An 18,287-nucleotide genomic window follows, 5' to 3' on the forward strand; every position below is an offset into this window, starting at 1 on the left:
TCCCAAGGCACAGGATGAGCTTTTCAACTCTAACTCTCCAGCCTAGCAAATTGCAGAGCTGACATTTACATGATCCCCAGCTTCCAGACTTCAACATTCCTCTAGGAAACAAGATATGCAGTAAAATCTCATTAAAATAACCCAGAAAGTTATGAGAAGCAATAATTTTGAGGCAGTTTTCTCCATCAGAACATTTCAGCTAGGATATCAAGAGATGTGGTGATGCAGGACATTGTGTTCTCAACAAAGTAGTAAAAATAAAAGCAATAGGTCTTCACACTAGATCTCCAAGAGTTACATATTGCTTCTGTAAAAGCTGCAAATATTTTACCATATGATAGAAAATATTACCATGCAAGTACTATGTAATCACTCTGTAAAAATGGTTCTAAAATCATTTAACAGAAAATACACCTGCATCACAGTGGCTGAATAATCACCTTGAAATTATTCATGGTACTTCAGCAAAGCTGAAGAAAGGATTCAGTCACAAATGTTCAGTGAAGAATATTTGTGTTCAGAGCTATACATCACAAACTATAGTATTTAAAGCTGCAGGTGAATATAAAAATACTGATTTAGTTTTAGAAAATCTCAAAGATGTGTCTCAAACCAACTATAAGATACCCAATCTGTGAGCCCTTCAGCTGCTTACAAAGCCAGATGCAGACCAGAGGAAGGCTGACACACTTGGAGAGCTCAGGAATTCATCTTTCCTTAGCTCGTGTGGAAGACAACCCAAAACCTGGCAAGGGATCAGACCACAGACATTGGATGAGTTTTCCCAGTTGAGAATTCTACTCCTCAGTGCAAGAGGCTCTACTCAAAGAAACTGAAGACAGATCAGCTACCTTTTCATTCACAGCCATTCCAACTCAGGCCCTCAGACATGCTACCACAAGTATCTTATGAAACACACTTCATCAATAATATAATTATTAGCAAAAAATTTTATTGTACTTTTGCTTACAAAGCCTTAACTCCAACACAACAACTTGAAAGGCTTTGCTTTCTAAAGACCATTTCCATTCCATTTTTAAAAGTCTTTAAACCAACAACTTCTATCTGTAAAACCCCTCACCCTCCCACCCCTCAGATGAAAACCAAGCCTGGCACTCTCTCAGCTCAGTGTCTGGGTACCCAGTGTGTGGTCTTTTCCATAATTATGGACTCCTGAGGAATCCTCATATAAATAAAAGGTGTTCATGGACCAAAATTAAGGATGTTATCAGCTTACTGTAAATTACTTCAATTTTTCTTTTTTTTTTTTAAGACAGTCATCACTGATTTTGAAATAGTATCCAATACTTCTGGGCAAGGACTTAAAGGTGACTAACATTTTTGATTACTTGATTTACTCCATGGCAGCAGAGGTTTTCTTCATCCTAAAGCACGACTGGAAAACGCTTCAGGACAGCTCCTATTTGCACACAGCTGGTTTAACGTGATACGCAGGTTTTATACTTCATAGCAAAAATAGGTCTAGAAAAATGTAAAAACCAATCAAACCACAGCTATACAATTGTATTGAAACAGTACCAAGAGCAATTCCAGCATTAAATAGTTTTGCATTTTGGCCAGGTTTTGTCCCAAGAAACAGAATTAATCCTCACTGCCGGCCTGCTTTTCCATTTTCTGTTGTTTCCATTCTGAAAGGCAAGCAAACAAGTGGTAAGGCTTGTTACTGGAAGAAAAATCAACAGTTATAAAAAAAATCAGATTTAAATGCTTTCATTATTTCACTTCACTAACTGTCCTGTCTCTCCCTACCCCATATGCAATCTTACCTCCTCTTAATACTTCTTTAAGCAGCAGTCATTACATAAAGGAAAGGTTTCTGCAGAGATACATTCAGCTGTGAAAAACCATCCACTATCAACCTCACCAAAACAGACAATATTCATGTGACTGGATAATATTCATGTGACTGGAGAATCCATTTTGAAAACTTGAGCTTTGGCTATTTTTTCCAAGGACTTGATTTTCAGCCCTCTTACACTGATCATTGCCTACCATCATCTGATTTCCTTCAGAGGAGGCTGGTTTGGTTTTCCAGTATTTTTTGTAGAACATTTTTTGTAGGACTACTTCATTCCAGCACAGCCTAAGAGTCAACCACTTTATTACCAACAATATTTCTGTATCAGCCATTCCTTTGAAAGCCAAAGCAAGCAGAAAGTCTCAGCTACTGTTTAAACCCCTGCAGTTTAATAAGAGTTTTGCTGCAGGGGTAATAATCATTTACTAAGAGTTTTGCTGAGGCCTAGGGAAGCCCAGCTCTCAGCAGCCAGTCTCACTCACCACAGATGCAAACAGAAAACCGAACACTGCTGTGGTTCTCCATCAATGCTGAGAAGCAAAGGAACGTACTCAGATATTTTAATCATCAAAGGAGTATCTAATGCTGTAAACTCCACGCTGACTGCTACCATGATATGGGTAGTGATGCATTTCCTGATACAAACCCATTTTCTTCTTTCAGATGTTGATACAGCTCAGCTTTGTTGTTGACAGAGTTCAACCGGCCAATAAATTCCTGGTGTTTCCTAGAGTTGGCAGTATTGATTCTGTTGCTCCATAAAGACAGCAAGGACATTGGCCCTAAAATTGTAAGCAAAAAGAGTCTAAGTGATGAAAATTTTGAATTAACATTACATCATTATAACACCTTAAAGGAAATTACAGATTATGATAATTCAACATGTTAAAACAACTAATATTGAACAAACTTACAGTAGTGGCTAAATAAACAGAAAATATGCAAAGTGATAATGGCTGAGGAGCTGCTGCACATGAGATGGACTCTGCTTTAAAAGTAGAATCTCAGCATCAGCTCAGCCACTGTGATAGAAAATAATTCACACCAAGGAAGAGTGAGAACTGTCCATTCTGACAACTGCACTGCTTAGGCAAGTTGATTATTTATTAGCAGGAGACAGTGATTTCTGACACCTGCCCTCAAACAGCATTTCCCACATACAGGAGGTCAGACAGCACCAGCAGGAACTTGGCCAACCCCCTGTCAACCCAAGAATCGACCAGCAGACCCACACAGTGTCTCAGTATCTCCCTTTTTTCACAGACCTGGCAGGTCTGTGTTTTCCAAGAATTTCTCAACATTTAGCATTCAATTAAACATGATCTTCACTGACTTAGCTTTAACTCCAATATGATTCACCTCATTACTTTAGAAAACACAGACTGATGCAACAACATCTACCTTTAAAAGAAATAATCTGTTGCAATTGTTCTGGATTACCTTTTGCCTTTTCAACTGTGGGCATTTCATCCATTGTAATGAGAGGCTTTTTGTTGGGGGGCTCAGGAGAATCAGGGGAGTCTTTGATAACTTCAGCTTCTGCCAGTTCTTCTTTCTCCCGATCCAAAAGACCTTTTAACCTTTTCCAGAGGGAAGGAAAAGGGTGAGGAAAAATATGCTTGAGCACAACATAATTCTTGATAGCTTTCTGTACTGCTCAAAATTATACAGGACCTGTAACCATAAGAAATTTTCTTTTGACCCCTTGGAGTGGGTGAAAAAAAATAGAGAATTGTAGCCAAATAATCCTCTGTATAAGCATTACACATAGGAAGGGTTCTTAATACACAGTTTCACTTTAGTTGTTGAGACAATTCATGTCTGAATTTTGAAGGAAAGACTAAATTAAAATAAATACATAGAGAAATGATACAATTTCCTATTATCTTTTCTAGGTGAATTCAGACCCATTCACACCAAATCTCTTTTATCTCAGTCCCCATTTCTGTTCCACGTGTGAAAGCAAAGTTGTAGGAATGATCATTCACAGGAAGGCATGGAATGTCATCAGCACGGTGACAGCAGGGTAGATGAAAAGGCCCTCCCGTCCTAAGTGATCCCAGCATGCACAGAACACATGCAAATTAAGCTTACTACCATGAGTTTTTTGGATGTCTGTAGAAAGTAGTTTCAAAGAAGGAATACAGAACAGACTGACAGGTGCTTGCCACTTAGACAAGCTACAGTAACAACATGAATTACAGACAGGAGGTAAATGGACTATAATCCTGATGCTCAGCTGAAGAGAAGAGCCAAATCAAGCTGGGTTGTTTAATCAACCTGAACACTGAACTATCTACAGCTTGATAAAAGAAAACAACTGCTTGTCCCATGTTTTCAGCCATGCTTTAGGTTTCCATAAAGCAGTTTAATATCCAAAAGGTGGTGTAGTTATGACAGAATCCAACAGCAGGAACTCCTCAAGCTAAAACACCTGGCTAAGAGGTCAGCTAAGAACAACAGTTATGCTACAGTTTGATTTCACTTTAGAAAATGTACCTCTCTGAATCCTGCCATGGCTTATCTGATTCATAGTCTTTGCCCAGCTTCTCTGACTTGTCCTCTTTGTCTTCTCTCTTCCTGCCCCGTTTCTTGCGCTCCTCCTCCTCAGGGGGTTTGCTCCTGCAGGCCATGAGGCACTCCAGGACTCGCTGGTGTTTGTCAGAGTTGTTGATGTGGGCTCGCACCAGGGTCTCCAGCTCGTTCCACATGATGCGGTACTGCTCATCCCTGAGGGCCAGGAAACACCACACTGAGGGTCACCACCACCATTCAGCTACTGACTGGATGAATGCAGGCCTTAACAAACAACACAGAACCCCCAGACCAAAAATAACTCCCCAGAGATTATCTGTCCTCCTGTAGTGCAGGTTTCTCCAGCTGGGATTACTCCATGCTTGAACCACATTAACATTTCCCACTTAACGCCCAGAGTAAAATATAAATTGAAATGGATTATGTCCAATGAAATCATATTGTTGGCACTTGTGAAACCTCTCAGGTGCTTGCTAACAATGCAATGTCAAAGGGCCAGTCATGCACTGACATGCAAATTAATTATTACATTATTTGGGCTAAAAAAATTAAGGAAGAATTGCACCACACTATTGTCAATAACTCCCAGTCACGTAGGCAAATCAGGAGCTGAATTTCTTTTCAATCCATTCTTGAAAATACAAGGAACACATCCCAGTAATTGAGGGATCAGAATATTCCATGCTTATTTTAAAGATGTATCCCATATTTTAAATAACTGTTCCATAAGAATTCCAATATATCCCAATTTTAATGTACCATTCATTTATAATATACTTAAGTTTTCCTTTTTATTAATTTGAAATTATTCCACTTTATCTGTCCATAAAGTGGACAGATCACTTGTATTGTATCAATTTCTTAACTTTGCTGATAACTTTGATTTCGTATTTTTTAACATACTTAAATTCTTAGACAATAAAATTGTACAGTTTTTTCCATAATATACAGCACTATCAGTACTGTTATAGCCCCTAAATGATACAGGTGATACACACAGCATTTGGGATGTGCAATACAGTGTTTAGTTCACTATGTATTACTTTTAGCTATATTTTAAAAAACTGGTATGAAAACATTGTCAACAGAGTATTTCTGAAAATATTCTGAATCAACAAAGAGAGATATGCATGTAACCTTTTTGGCCCCTTTCCTCTGGTACCAACTGTTGAAATTGGCAGTGGATCGTTCTTCCTCTCCATGTCCACCAAATTGTATATTGTTTTTTGACAATTCAACACATCCTCATCAGTCATTGTTTCCTTCACAATCACACTGGCTAATGGTACTACCTGCAGAAATAAGCAACAAGAAAATGCGTGTGTGTCACAGGAGAGCAATAGGGATTAAAAAATTAAAGGTAATGAAACAACACACAACAAAACTCCACCCTCTTATCCTCAGTTTAGTACTAATTCTAAGTGTAAGTGGGTGCTTTCTTTATCCAGCAGAACTGGAGCTGTCAGGTTCAAGTCACTTCATTTAAATACCATTCCAACAATCTACTGCATTAAATACAGAATTAGTTCAGCAAAAATAAAGCTGAATTAAACTGATTATACAGCAAGGGATTTATCACCACATAGAGTTGGTATTTCATCAAGTGACAAGGCAAAACTCAATCTAGGAACAGAACAAAAATGTACACAGCCCAGGTTACTTACAGCTTGCATGTTGAAGATGGTGGTCTGAGAAATAATCATAGGCCAGTAACGAGTATGTTTCTCTAACTGATCTTTTGCACGTTCCAATGGAATTTCAAGACTTCCATCCATCTTATATCTGGGCTCTAGAAAAGGAGTTAATCGGTTTTCCCTCATAAATTCACCAAAATCCTAATGATAACCAAACAAGATACAATTAGGCATTTCTCTAACAAAGTAACTTTCAGTGAAGGGGCTAAACAGCTTAGCCTTGCTTATCACTTTGTACCATCCCACTGCCACATCTGACCCTACCAACCACAGCCCTGTCTCTAACTCTCATGCATTTACCAGGGGGAACACAAAAACAGAGGCACAGAAATATGGGGTAAATATCAATGTATGGGTTTTGACAAGGAGGACTTCCAGATTTACAAGGTATTTCATGTATGGGAAGAGTTATATCTTTCCAGAAGGAACTTCTGCTTATTTACGAAAGATATCAAGGATGTATTGAAAAAAATAAAGGATAAACAAAAGGCATGTCAGCTGATTGTCTGATATCAGGGTTCAAAACTGTCAACTTCATCTTTTTTATTTACTGTACAAACACTCATGTGCAATCTATCCTTTGACAATAAGCACACGATACAGTCCTATATGTATCCAACCCACAGAAGAAACTTGCCAAGAAAAATGTTTTTCTAGAACCAGAACAAACTTTAAACACTTCTAGTGCATTAAGGAGGCATTCCTTGACACACAAAGTATTTTATGAAGCAGGCATAGCAATCAATAAATGTAGTATTTTTTACCAAATATCTATCAAGGTATTTATTACAAAGAAAACTTGACCATGCAACCCACTCTAACATTTCCTTCCCACACCTAGTGCCCTGCATCTGTTGTCATGTGAGAGAAGCAGCAGTGTAGCACAGAAAGACCCTTACTGTGATCCTGTAGTCAGTGACCCTCCCACCGCAGCCCTCGCTAATTGAGGGGGGATCTTCCAGGATTGAGCGGGAGCTGCTCAACACATGCAAGAAAATCTCTCCCCCGTGGCTGCTGAGCATGTGGCTGATGACTTTTGAGCCAGACTTGCGTGGCTGCTCCAACAACACCGAGCGACCTGGTGGAGGGAGATCAGTTTCATTCACTCATTCCTGGGTGCTGCAATTTTAAATTTTGAGCTGCATAAATGCAGGAAGAATCTGAACCCACCAAGGTGGTGTTTTTACCCAGGTGAACAACAAACTTCCATCTCCTCATTTCTTGACACAGAACAGGGTATATGTGCACCTTAAAATTTTAGGCCTCTCCTAGACCAACCAATCATTTCTTCTATAGGATATTATTCTTAGGAAAAAATACATATTCATAAGGCATTCAAATGGCCCTGCTGCAGAACCACTCTCATTAAAAGCAACTTTTAAAAAGTAATAAAATAACCTCTTGAGTATAAAGGTATCAGCTGATACCACTTGCTAATGCTTAAAATGGATACTGTTCTTCAGACAAGAGAAATAAAACTGCATTTGTCTTATTTTCAGTAGAATACACCAAGCATTAAAGGGTGCATTCTCCAAATAAGTTTCTTTTTGTCAGGAAGCAAAAATCAGAAGAGTGAGCTTATCTGAAATATGCTATTAATTTTGGTTCTAACCATTTTTATTAATCAAGGGACATTTTCACTACACAATCTCTAGAGAAAAATACATTAAGATATAGTCTTTAATAAAACCACTGCATGTTTAGACAATCAAATGACTTGACTGAAGGAAACATTATGTTAAAAGGATATTTGTAATGCCATTTTGTTTGCAAACACACAAACCTCCATTTCAATATTTGTTGCTTCTTTACATATTTCCTCCCATCTTTAAGATTCAAAATACAATTGCCTTTGAAGACATTTAAAAACTTGCTTTTCTTATTTATAGGACATTTTAAAATAAATGTAGTATTTTTACAGTATATACACATTACTGCTACACCAATCAAAATGTGCCACATGCTCCATTTACAAAATTAAAAATTCTAACATTGAATAATTAGCCAAGGACACAAATTTACCATTAAGGAGAAAGTTTGTAAGGCATGAAGAAGGTCTGCTATTTACATCTACTGGTGAAATTCTGTATGCTCCAGTGCAATAGTGCAGCTCTGAAAAATAAAGGAGTAGAAAAGTGGAGTGTAATTCCAGAGGCAGAAAAAAAAAAATTCCACAAAATAAAAGAATGGAAGAGGAGGAGGCTAGTACACAATGAGCAGAACTAAAAAGTCTAGCTGCCTCTCAGTCTGAAAGTGCCCACTGGGAGGATTCCCAAGAAGCAACAGCTCTGAGAATCTCATACATTCCCAACCAAGCCATGTTTCCAGCAGAACCCCCAATTCTTTATCTCCTGAATCACTTCACTGATCAGTCAGTCTGCTCTTATTTCTCTTATCTCTATTTCTGGCCTGCTGGCTCAACGAGTCAACATAAATTGCTACTAGTTAATAGGGTGCATGAGCTGCACAGCTACCTCAGATCTGCCCTGGCTTTCTCTCCTGTACTCAGATTTGTACAAGTTACCAACCAGGTCTGGAAAGTTCCATGGCACCTACCCACACTGTTGGTTCGAGGAGTGCACCATTTCAGTGTCACAGTTTCTTTAAATGTGCCTTCTCTGCTATTGCCACCCACGTGGTTATCACCTGCAGAGAAAGGCAGAAAGTGGGGGGATCAACCAGAGTTTATTACAGAAAAACAACTCTAAACTTAAGGTACAAAATGTAACATGAATATATACACAAAGCAACCTAAATTTAAAACTTAAGATACCTAACCTTTTGATTTGACAATTAGAAAGTTCTACATAAGTTTAGTTTTATCAGTAGCAGGCAATTTTTTCCTGCTAAAATGCTCAGGACTTAAAGACAATATCTTCATCAAAATTTTCCACACAGAAATCAGAACTCCTACATACTAGAGCTGACTGTTTCTTGTACATATTGTATTCCCAAAGTCAATTAAACCAATCTAAAGGTACATTTGACAAGTTTAATTTTTTGGGGAAAGAAATATTTGGTCTCATCGCTATGTCACATTCAGCCTGAATTCTCTCAATGTGTTCTACTGACCACAAATGCTTTATTATTAAAATACTGGAAATACTTTATTATTAAAATTAACTGCAACAATTTTAGAAATTATCTTCAGAATATCTGAAGGCCAAACTTATTTAACCTGAAAATTCCTTGACAACATTTCAGAGAAATAAGACCAGTGTAACTAAATTCCCACTTTCCTAGCATCAGAGCTATTACAGCTGAATTATGTATTTAGAAACAAATGAAAGAACCCAAAATTTACAGGATCAAAGAGCAGACTTTTTCCTCTCAAAGTCCTGATGGGAAAATGTGAAGAGGAAATGCAGTCAGAGTGCTTTTGTATTTTCCTAGGAGACCTAATTCCTTGAGCCTACAGGTTTTACAAAACTGCTTCTGAGCCCTGGCAATAAAAGCTTCAAGATTTCAACATCATACCACAGTTCAGGTGAGGCTGAGGTCATTACTGCAACACCCCATGCTTTTCATCAATCTTTAGTCATCCACTCCCCTAAAATTTGGAGCACAACACTTGGAGATGACAGAGGAGTTACCTCCTCTTCCTCAAAGCAATGGGACAAAAAGCACAAACTCCCCAAAATGGCTACTTATGGATCATATGACATTTAATTCTGCTAATAGAGAAGTTATAAGCTGATTTTTAACAAAGTTTTACATCAGGCAGTTTCCTCAACAAAATAATTCTGCAAAAGGCTAAGTGTTGTGCTTTTCTAACTTTGGTTGAGCTATTAAAAATTCACCTCAGAGGTGATAGCAATTCCAAATTTACAAAAAAAAAAGATAGGTATTTCAAATACAACAAAAAAGCTCAACAGCCAAACAAGTCTTGTTTTTTCCAAAGCAATTATTGCCATAAACAGGCCTGTGGGATGTAAGTGGTGCTAATTATTATTACTTAAAGTTCGATTGTGCAAGGCATAATTTTGCACAAATATCCACAAGAGAGACTTCATTTTGTAAAATCTCCCTGCATATCTGGTCTCTCACCTACTTTTTGTATCTCAGTAAGAAACTGACATGCCCTTCAAATCTCACAGCAATTTCCTGAACAAATGTGAATTTGGCCTGTTTTCTCATTGCTGTATTAAAATATGTCAATAATGAGTAAAACTCTAATGCCAACATTACAAATTAAGTTTCCTGGGTTACAAGGAATAACTGAAATATTTACTATTTGAGCCTGAAAATTACATGGATTTGAAGGTCTCAATCTTCCTTTGTGAATACTCCCAAAGAGGCTGATCAAAAGTCACCTTCAGAGGGCCATTCCTACTTACCACTCTTTAAAAAATCCACATGTGCCTCTTTGTGATGAAGCAGTTCCACATCATAGTTGGCTGATGTGTTAGCATGTTGTTCTTCCTTCAAAAGAGAAAGGTGGATATAAACAGAATTACTTTAGCTAGAGGTCACCATTTTCATAAATGAATGATTCTACATTTGTCTTTCAGTCTGGAAGAAAACAAAAAATCTCCAAGTGCCTCAGACAACAACAGGATTGCAATGCTGAGGGAACTTTGCTTTCTGAGCAGTTTAAAGATGCAGCCAACTACTTTTCCTCTTATTTACTGTTTTGAAACCCTATTCCTCTTTACACAAGCCTCATGTCACCATGCAGAGCATCACATACAAGTAAAAACTAGGCTTGACTACTTCACTAAATTAGTGAAGTTAAGGAAGCCTACAAACTGTTACACAATCACCAGCAGTTACAACTTACTGAGCAGCAGCAAAGACTCACTGCAGGGTAGAGTGACAATTACTTTTCAAAACCAAAAATAAAGAATCCAAACCAAAACCCACACTTTGAACTTAGTACTTCTTAAGCTTATGAAATGAAGTCCACTTGCAGCTGCAAGTTTATAACTAAAAAAAACTGATTTTTGTAAAGAGGACACTGCATCTTCAAACAGCTGCAGAAGATCAGCAAAAACAGAACAGTAACTCTGCTAATTCACTCCAAGTTTAAAAAGAAAAACAATTTAAAGAAAAAGAAAAAACCACAGAGAACCCAACACAATCTATTACTATAAAGACAAAGGCAGAAGGGAGAGGCACACCAGCAGCACACAGGTCAGAAAGTTACAGACAAGGTATTTGCAAACTGAAGTCACATCTATGTCATGACCCATGTCAAACTCTCATAAAAACTGAAAATTATTTTGATATCATGTTTTAACTCATAAAATCCATGCAATATTGCTAGATTTCAAATATGCAATGATTGACTGTGTTACAAGTTAATGAATTTTTTTAATCATGAAGGTTACCTGCCCATGGCTCATTTTCTGTTAGAATACTGACACATCTGTCTCAATTGTCTCTTGCTGCCTGATCAGAAAATTACTGTCAACTTAACACCTGACATTCTAAACTGATTTCCCTCCAAGTAGCAAAAAATTTTAAAATATGGACATAACTTCTACCACAAGACACTTAATTGAATCTCTTTCTTAACTAGATATATCCTGTCTCCATTTCATGTTTATGGATTTTCAGAGTAGAAAACCCACTGGAAAATCCTTGGTAAAAAAGCAGCTTTTAGTTACAAACACCTTTATGTTGGGTGGGCATGATAATGAAACAGAGGAAAAAGAGACTCACTATGCCACTATAATGCACAAGGGTCAAGAATATCTAAACACAACTAGAAAAAGACAAAAGAATCACAGACAAATTGATCTGAGGTAAACAAGACTGTATTTATATAAAGTAATACAAACAGAACTGAAATAACACTTGTATTGCTACATCAAAAATTGAGATTTGGCAATACAATATTTTGTTCTGTGATCCTTCTTTACTTTTTTTCCCCTACTTCATTTTTACTAACCTGATCACAGACATTGAATGTGGGCTAATAAAAGAAAAAAAAAAAAAAAAACAAAACAGAAAATATGATATGGAGAGAAAAACAATGTAAAAATTCAATTAAAATAAACATCAAAAGTTTTCAAACAAATTTAGAAGTGATGCATCTGGTTAACACAGAGCTGCAGACACAGTATTACCTTCATAGGGATGTTAGTTATTGTGGTTGAAGCCAGATCAAAGTGTTGCTGTACTAAAAGATTCAGTTTTGTAGCCAGGTGCCTCCCTGCACGGACACTGTGCACTTCACTGGTTAGAACAGGGGAGAGCTGAAATGAATTGATACACAGAATTCAGAGTTTAGGTTGTGATATCATTCAACAGTACAGTTTGTTCAACTCTCAAATAAGTATTTATACTGCTAAAGCTACCACTCAGAAACCCACACCTAGGGAAACTACTGAGCAAGAAGCAAAAAACTATTTTCATTCTGAATTTTGAGCTTATGCCAACTGCTACAGATACATACTTAAAAATGGTTAAAAAAATTAGAAGTGTGCTAAAAATTGAGTCACTAATTGTTGATAGGAAAAATTAGCGTCACAACATGGGGAATAAATCTTAACAGCAGCTCTGGGCCTGGTTTTACATTCTTTCACCTGCTGAGTAACAGCAAAGTAATTTTTAGATGTCTACCTGTAAGTGCATCGTACATACACAAGACAAATAAACACAAGCTAGGAGATGTATTTGATTTTTCCTTAGCTAAAAAGAACATTGGGTTGGGGCTCAAAACCAAAACAAAATAAATTTTAAAAACCACACAACAAAAACTACAACAATCCTCCAAAACCCTAAAACAAGAACCCCAAACAACAACAACAGAAAAATCCCAGAACCCAGACCCAGAGAGAGAAGTAGTCAAGTTGCTATCTTCTAATCACAATTTTTAGCACAACTACAGCAGAGTTCTGTAGAAATGAATCACAGGAATGTACCTCCTCATAGTCCTTTTCATATATGAAATACTATGCAACACTACATGCTTTTCATGTTAAGTCATTTTTCTGGGGTCTTTTCTTACAGACAGCATGTTAATGCAGAGCAGACTGTTGAATAGCAGAATACATTACAGATTTTTTAATGTACTTGGTTTCAAACAACCACCACATGTGCTTTTGCTACTGAACAACTGAGAATAATTTGCACTATTTTCAGTCTGACATGGTTCAATCTGGGATAAGCTTTCTCATTTTAAGGTCCTCACCTCTTTTTTAGGACGATCTGAAACAAGGCTGTCTTCACCAACTGGGTACGTGTGGATTAACACCAGTTCACATTTCTGAATCTGCATTAGACTTAAAAATAAAATCATTTTGCTTAGCCTACAGCATGGCACATTATCTCCTAAAATTAAATTAATTCTGATATCTAGAACACAGAATCAAAACATATGTTAGTAACATGTTGTTTATGAAAGCGTGCTGCAGGAACTAGGTTACAGATACAAATTTCAAAAGCACAGACTTCAAAATAAGTTCTGATCAGAATAAAAATAAAAGCCTAACACTTCTTGCTCCTCAGATGCTACAGCTCTGTGCTTCTTTTTTGGACACATCAATGGAGTAAGTCCTTAACTGGTGCAATCTGTTCAGCTTTATTCAGCTGAATATTGACACTACAGAGGATTTGTGTCTCCAAGTGTAGGTAAGAATGAGAGGATTCCAGGGAACATGAGAACAACCACCCAAACAGCACAGAGAGCTGGGACATGTAATGGGATATATGCTAATCCTGATGTGGCTGAAGTTTGGAGTGATACAAACGTTGTACCACATCTGTACCTACAGGAATGAGACATCCCTGTCTTTACAATAGATTTAACACCTAATTCCTTGGGCAGGATCCTTTATACATGCATGAAACTGCAACTGCAGCAGGAAAAAAAAAACAGGAGAGTGCTGCTTCTGCTCTTGAAGTGCCTGAGGAGCAACCAGGAATAGGATCTCAACCCACAACAACTTTACAAGATAACACAGCGCTGTAGACAAACACTTCAGTTTCATTAGACAAAACATACATGGAGAAAGACTTCTCAGAGGAGATGCACTCTGTATTTTAAGATTCCTTTATCTCAAGGGAAGCTCCAGGCAATACAGTCATTTAGAAACTAAAACTAGTTTCAAAGAAGTTAGCTGTTTTAGTCAAAGGAAGGTGAACATGAAAGTAAACAGTAGAATCAAGAAAAACTGCTCCAGATAAATTAGTGAATAAAAACACAATGTGTAACAAGGCACAGTTATGCATCTGATTTTGGAGCAGATGTAGAAGGTAACAAACTAAAGAAATCCTGTCCTATGAGGATGACACTAGAAAGAAAATGATCATACATCAGCTCTAAGCCAACAATACGATGATTTACCACCTTCTACTTCACATTCATTCAAATGGTTCATTATAGTGAGTTTTGTGAAATACATCCATATTTCCTAGAGGATAGAAAAAACTGTAAAAAGCATACTCACTGGTCAGAGTTAGCTGCAAGTTTGTTGTGCTCATGAATGGTCTCCTGAACACAATCCTCCAGCATCCGAACGTGGCTGTCACTACAAAGAAAGGTGGATTTCATTAAGGCTGCACCATCTGTCAGAACCCCATAACAAAACCTTTGATAAGGTGAGAAGTGCTCTGAGAAGGATCTGTGCAAAGGAGCTGCCTGCGGCCCTGGTGGCAATGCCAGGAGCCAGCAGAGCCCGCGGTCCCACCTCTTGGCGTTGGTGATGCAGATGATCCTGCCGCGGTTGCCGACGCGCTCGGCGTTCTCCATGAGCGTGGTGCGGGCCTCGTGCTGGTACTCGGTGATCTTGCAGAGCGCCTCCACGGCGGCCACCAGCCCGTGCAGGATGCTGCAGCACTCGGGGTCCGCCCGCGGGTTCGGCGGCCCCACGGCCGCCAGCGCCGCCATCAGCTGGGCGGGACACAGAGCTGTTACCCCCAGAGGCACCGCCCAGCTTCTCTAACACTCTGACTGCAGATTAACACTGCGAGAAGGGCAAGTGGGACCACTAACGAACCTCACTGGCAGCCTTCTGCAAAACATTCGGCCCTAAATTATCCTTAGCAATTTAATTATTCGCATTTATTACAGAAAAATACCTGACCAAAATAACAACTTGTTATAACAACTTATATCCAACACCCAAAAGACATTCTAATATTGCTCGTTGTCTTCCGCTTTTATTTTCTGAGAGTTTGGAAATGCATTTCTTCCTCAAAGTAAATTTTTCAGAGGATGAAGCACAACCATAAATAGGATATTAACAATTACAGTATTTAACACAAGTTATTTGCCTCTCATGCAAATATTTCAAAAAAGAATTTAAGTTCAAAATGTAGCACTAAATTACAGAAGAAATATGTAACTAATTTATTGATAATTTTTATTTTAAATATTTAAGTCTCTACTTAAAGATACTGGATTCTTTTTAAATTTTGTCCATAGAATAATCCAGGCTCACAGGCAGCTATTTGAAATTCTGTTATACAACAATTTCAGACTAGCTCCACCAACACTGTAATTAACCAGAGTTACTTCACATTGAACACAATGTTTATTTCACAATGAAATCTGAACTACAAAACAAAAGAACAGTTATAAATCATACCTCCTGCAAGTTCTGATCTTCCTGAGTCCAAGAATTCAACACATGAGCCCCAGAATCACTCACAATGAAGTTCACCTACAACGATCAAAAAAGCACATTAAGGTAACAGCCATTAAATTGTTACTTCCCAAAATTTAAACCAACATGAATTGTACTTCTTTTTTCTGGTTGTCCTGAGATAATGTGCAATGACAAGCCAAACTCAAAATAACAAACCCACAAAAATCACACACTCCTGCTATATTAAGCTTTCCCCTTAGTAATATAATTAACAACTTATATTTGTAGACCAGAAAATCATTCTCTACACCAAATAAGATTTACAAAATATTAGTATTTTAAAAATTATATTATATTTTCAGCAGGATAGGCACAAAATAAAGTAAATTCTAATACTGTAAACTGCACATCATTCTCCAAAGTCTGCCACAGTATATCATGGGGTAAATATCTACCATGATTTAACAAACTAAGAAAACATGGTTTTCTAAACAAGGAGCTGTGTGTGCCAGGAAGCTCTCCTCCCACTTTTCCAAACTGTTAGCTCCAGGGCAATCCTACTCTCTTCATAAAGCCCAGAATTCCTTCAATGCTGACACCAAAACTCTTACAGAGAGCCTACCATGTGTATTCAGCAAGAAAATTCAACTTAAGACCATTCCTCACTGAGGCTTTTGTAAAGTCATTGTTCAGGAGAGCACAATAATAAAGCTCTAAGTTGCCTAAAGCACCTCTCCATGTTTTGCACCAGCTTGTAATGTGACATTAGGACAATGAAAGATTCCAAAATTAAATATGTAATGAGATTTACATACTACTAAAACTAATAAAGTATTTTAACAGCAAAAACAAATTTTAAGTGATGAATTACAATTTGATATCTTACTCCAAACAACACAAAGATATTAAAATACTTAAATAAAAAATGAAAACATCCCATATTTTATCAAGCATGATATGCAGCATGGCTGGCAGAACCTACCAGTTTCTTGAAAGGGAAAATATCATACATTATTCTACAGTATTCCATGGATGACTCCACTGAGCAGGTCCACAGGGACTTGGAGATGGGTGCCAGAGGAATGATGCCCTGGGTGCGGTTCTTCACTAACATATCGAATTCCACGTGCTGCCTGCATGATTCTGCCATGTAGGGGCAGTGATCCACAACGAAAACAGTTTTGTGAGACTCAGAAAATATTTTCATTTTCTTCCTGAAAGAAACAGACATCGAAAGCAGAAAGAAATTACACACGGTGAAAAAAAACCAAACAAAACACATCGTAAATTGACTCCGAAAATTACACATACATACTAGAAATTCACAAGTTTTACACTCCGTGCTTAGTAGACTACATTTTTAATCAGAAGACACTATTTTTTCTCGGGAGGAAAAATAAAAAAAAGTGGAATTATATTACTGAAAAGGCAACAAAAATGCACAGTATTAGTCTCCCCACTTCTCTATTTAAAACCAACTTTAAAGAAGTACACAAACTGCTTCCTATTTAAAGCTTATTTCCTAAAACAAGTAACATCCAAAAGAAAAAAAATTATTATTAAAGACCTATAAGTAACATAATCCGAATTTTAGTCTTGGCTTTGCTAAATATATCTTATTTTTAAACAAACAGTTGCATCTGTACTTCATCATCTCACTGACAAATATACCAAGTGTGGAATTATAAAAATCACAGAGCAGGTAAGGCTGGAAGGAACCTCCAGGGATGATCTGGTCAAACCCCCAGCCAAGGCAGGTGACCCTGAGGGGGTAATGCCTTCACTGGGTTTGGAATGTCTCCAGAGGGGGACTCCCTTCCCAGGCAGCTGCTCCAGGGCTCTGCCACCTTTTATGTACAGAAGTTCTTCCTCATGTTGAGGTGGAACTTCCTGTGTTTTCGTTTATGGCCACTGCTCCTCTCCTGTCGCTGGACACCACCGAAAACAATTTCTAGCATAAGAATTTACCTTTCCACGCGCTTCTGCTGAATTACAGAATACACAAGACAAAAAATACATGTAAGCTCATTTTAAAAAAATCTAAAATCCCAAAGCAACGAGGATCACGGAAGTGAGACCGCGGCTTCCTCGGGGGGGAGGCAGCGGGGCAGGTTTGGGCCCCGCGCTCGGCTGCGGCAGCCGGGGCTCAGCGCGGCCCCTTGGCCTGACCCGGCCGCTGCCTGCCCGGCCCGAGCGCCCGCAGCCCGCCCCGGGCGGGGCAGGGAGCCCGAGGGGCCGGGGCAGCGCCGCTGCAAGCGTTACGGCGACGGCGAGCGTTCCTCACCTGGGCCGGCTCCTCCTGTGGTGCAGCAGCCCCGGTCCCGCTCCTCGCCGCGCCCGGCCGCGCCCGCGGCCCCGCTCCGAGGAGGAGGAGGGACGAGGCCCGCGGGGCGCCCTAGACGGGGCCAGGCGCGGGCGCCTCCGGCCGGGCGCCCTCCATGTCCCTGCGGCGCTCTGCTCCCCCTCGTCGGGCGGCTCGGCGGGGAGCGCGGGGCCCGGGTCCGGTCTGCGCGCCCGGCGCCCGCGGGGGTGGGAGAGGCGGCCGGAGCCCCCCCCGCTCCGCCCACCCCTGAGCCCGCGGGGGCCCCGCGCGGCCACGGGCGCCGCCGGCACCGCGGCTCCCCCGGGGGGAGCGCCCGGCCCCTGTCCGCACTTTCCCGGGCCACAGCGCCCGGCCGGGATCACTCGCGCAACATGCCGAGG

General features: G+C 39.3%; 1 protein-coding gene across 2 annotated transcripts; it reads right to left on the reverse strand.

Moving 5' to 3' along the window:
- Positions 1-932: 932 nt before the first annotated feature.
- Positions 933-17,963, reverse strand: INTS13 (integrator complex subunit 13). 2 transcript variants are annotated; one of them, XM_063154182.1, is made up of 17 exons: positions 17,869-17,963; positions 16,567-16,798; positions 15,585-15,659; positions 14,685-14,887; positions 14,445-14,525; positions 13,187-13,277; positions 12,120-12,248; positions 10,386-10,470; positions 8,605-8,694; positions 8,071-8,160; positions 6,948-7,126; positions 6,019-6,189; positions 5,492-5,646; positions 4,319-4,549; positions 3,260-3,399; positions 2,466-2,601; positions 933-1,649 (listed from the first exon to the last, which is right to left on the reverse strand). In XM_063154182.1, exons 2-17 carry the CDS (start codon positions 16,789-16,791, stop codon positions 1,610-1,612), a joined length of 2,121 nt encoding a protein of 706 aa, XP_063010252.1. In that variant the 5' UTR covers positions 16,792-16,798; positions 17,869-17,963; the 3' UTR covers positions 933-1,609. The 2 variants fall into 2 exon arrangements, with proteins under 2 accessions (XP_063010252.1, XP_063010251.1); XM_063154181.1 differs by lacking the exon at positions 17,869-17,963 and having other exon boundaries at positions 16,567-16,816.
- Between the last annotated feature and the right edge of the window lie 324 nt (positions 17,964-18,287).

This window comes from Melospiza melodia, chromosome 4 (genome assembly GCF_035770615.1).
Source record: "Melospiza melodia melodia isolate bMelMel2 chromosome 4, bMelMel2.pri, whole genome shotgun sequence".
NCBI lineage: Eukaryota > Metazoa > Chordata > Aves > Passeriformes > Passerellidae > Melospiza > Melospiza melodia.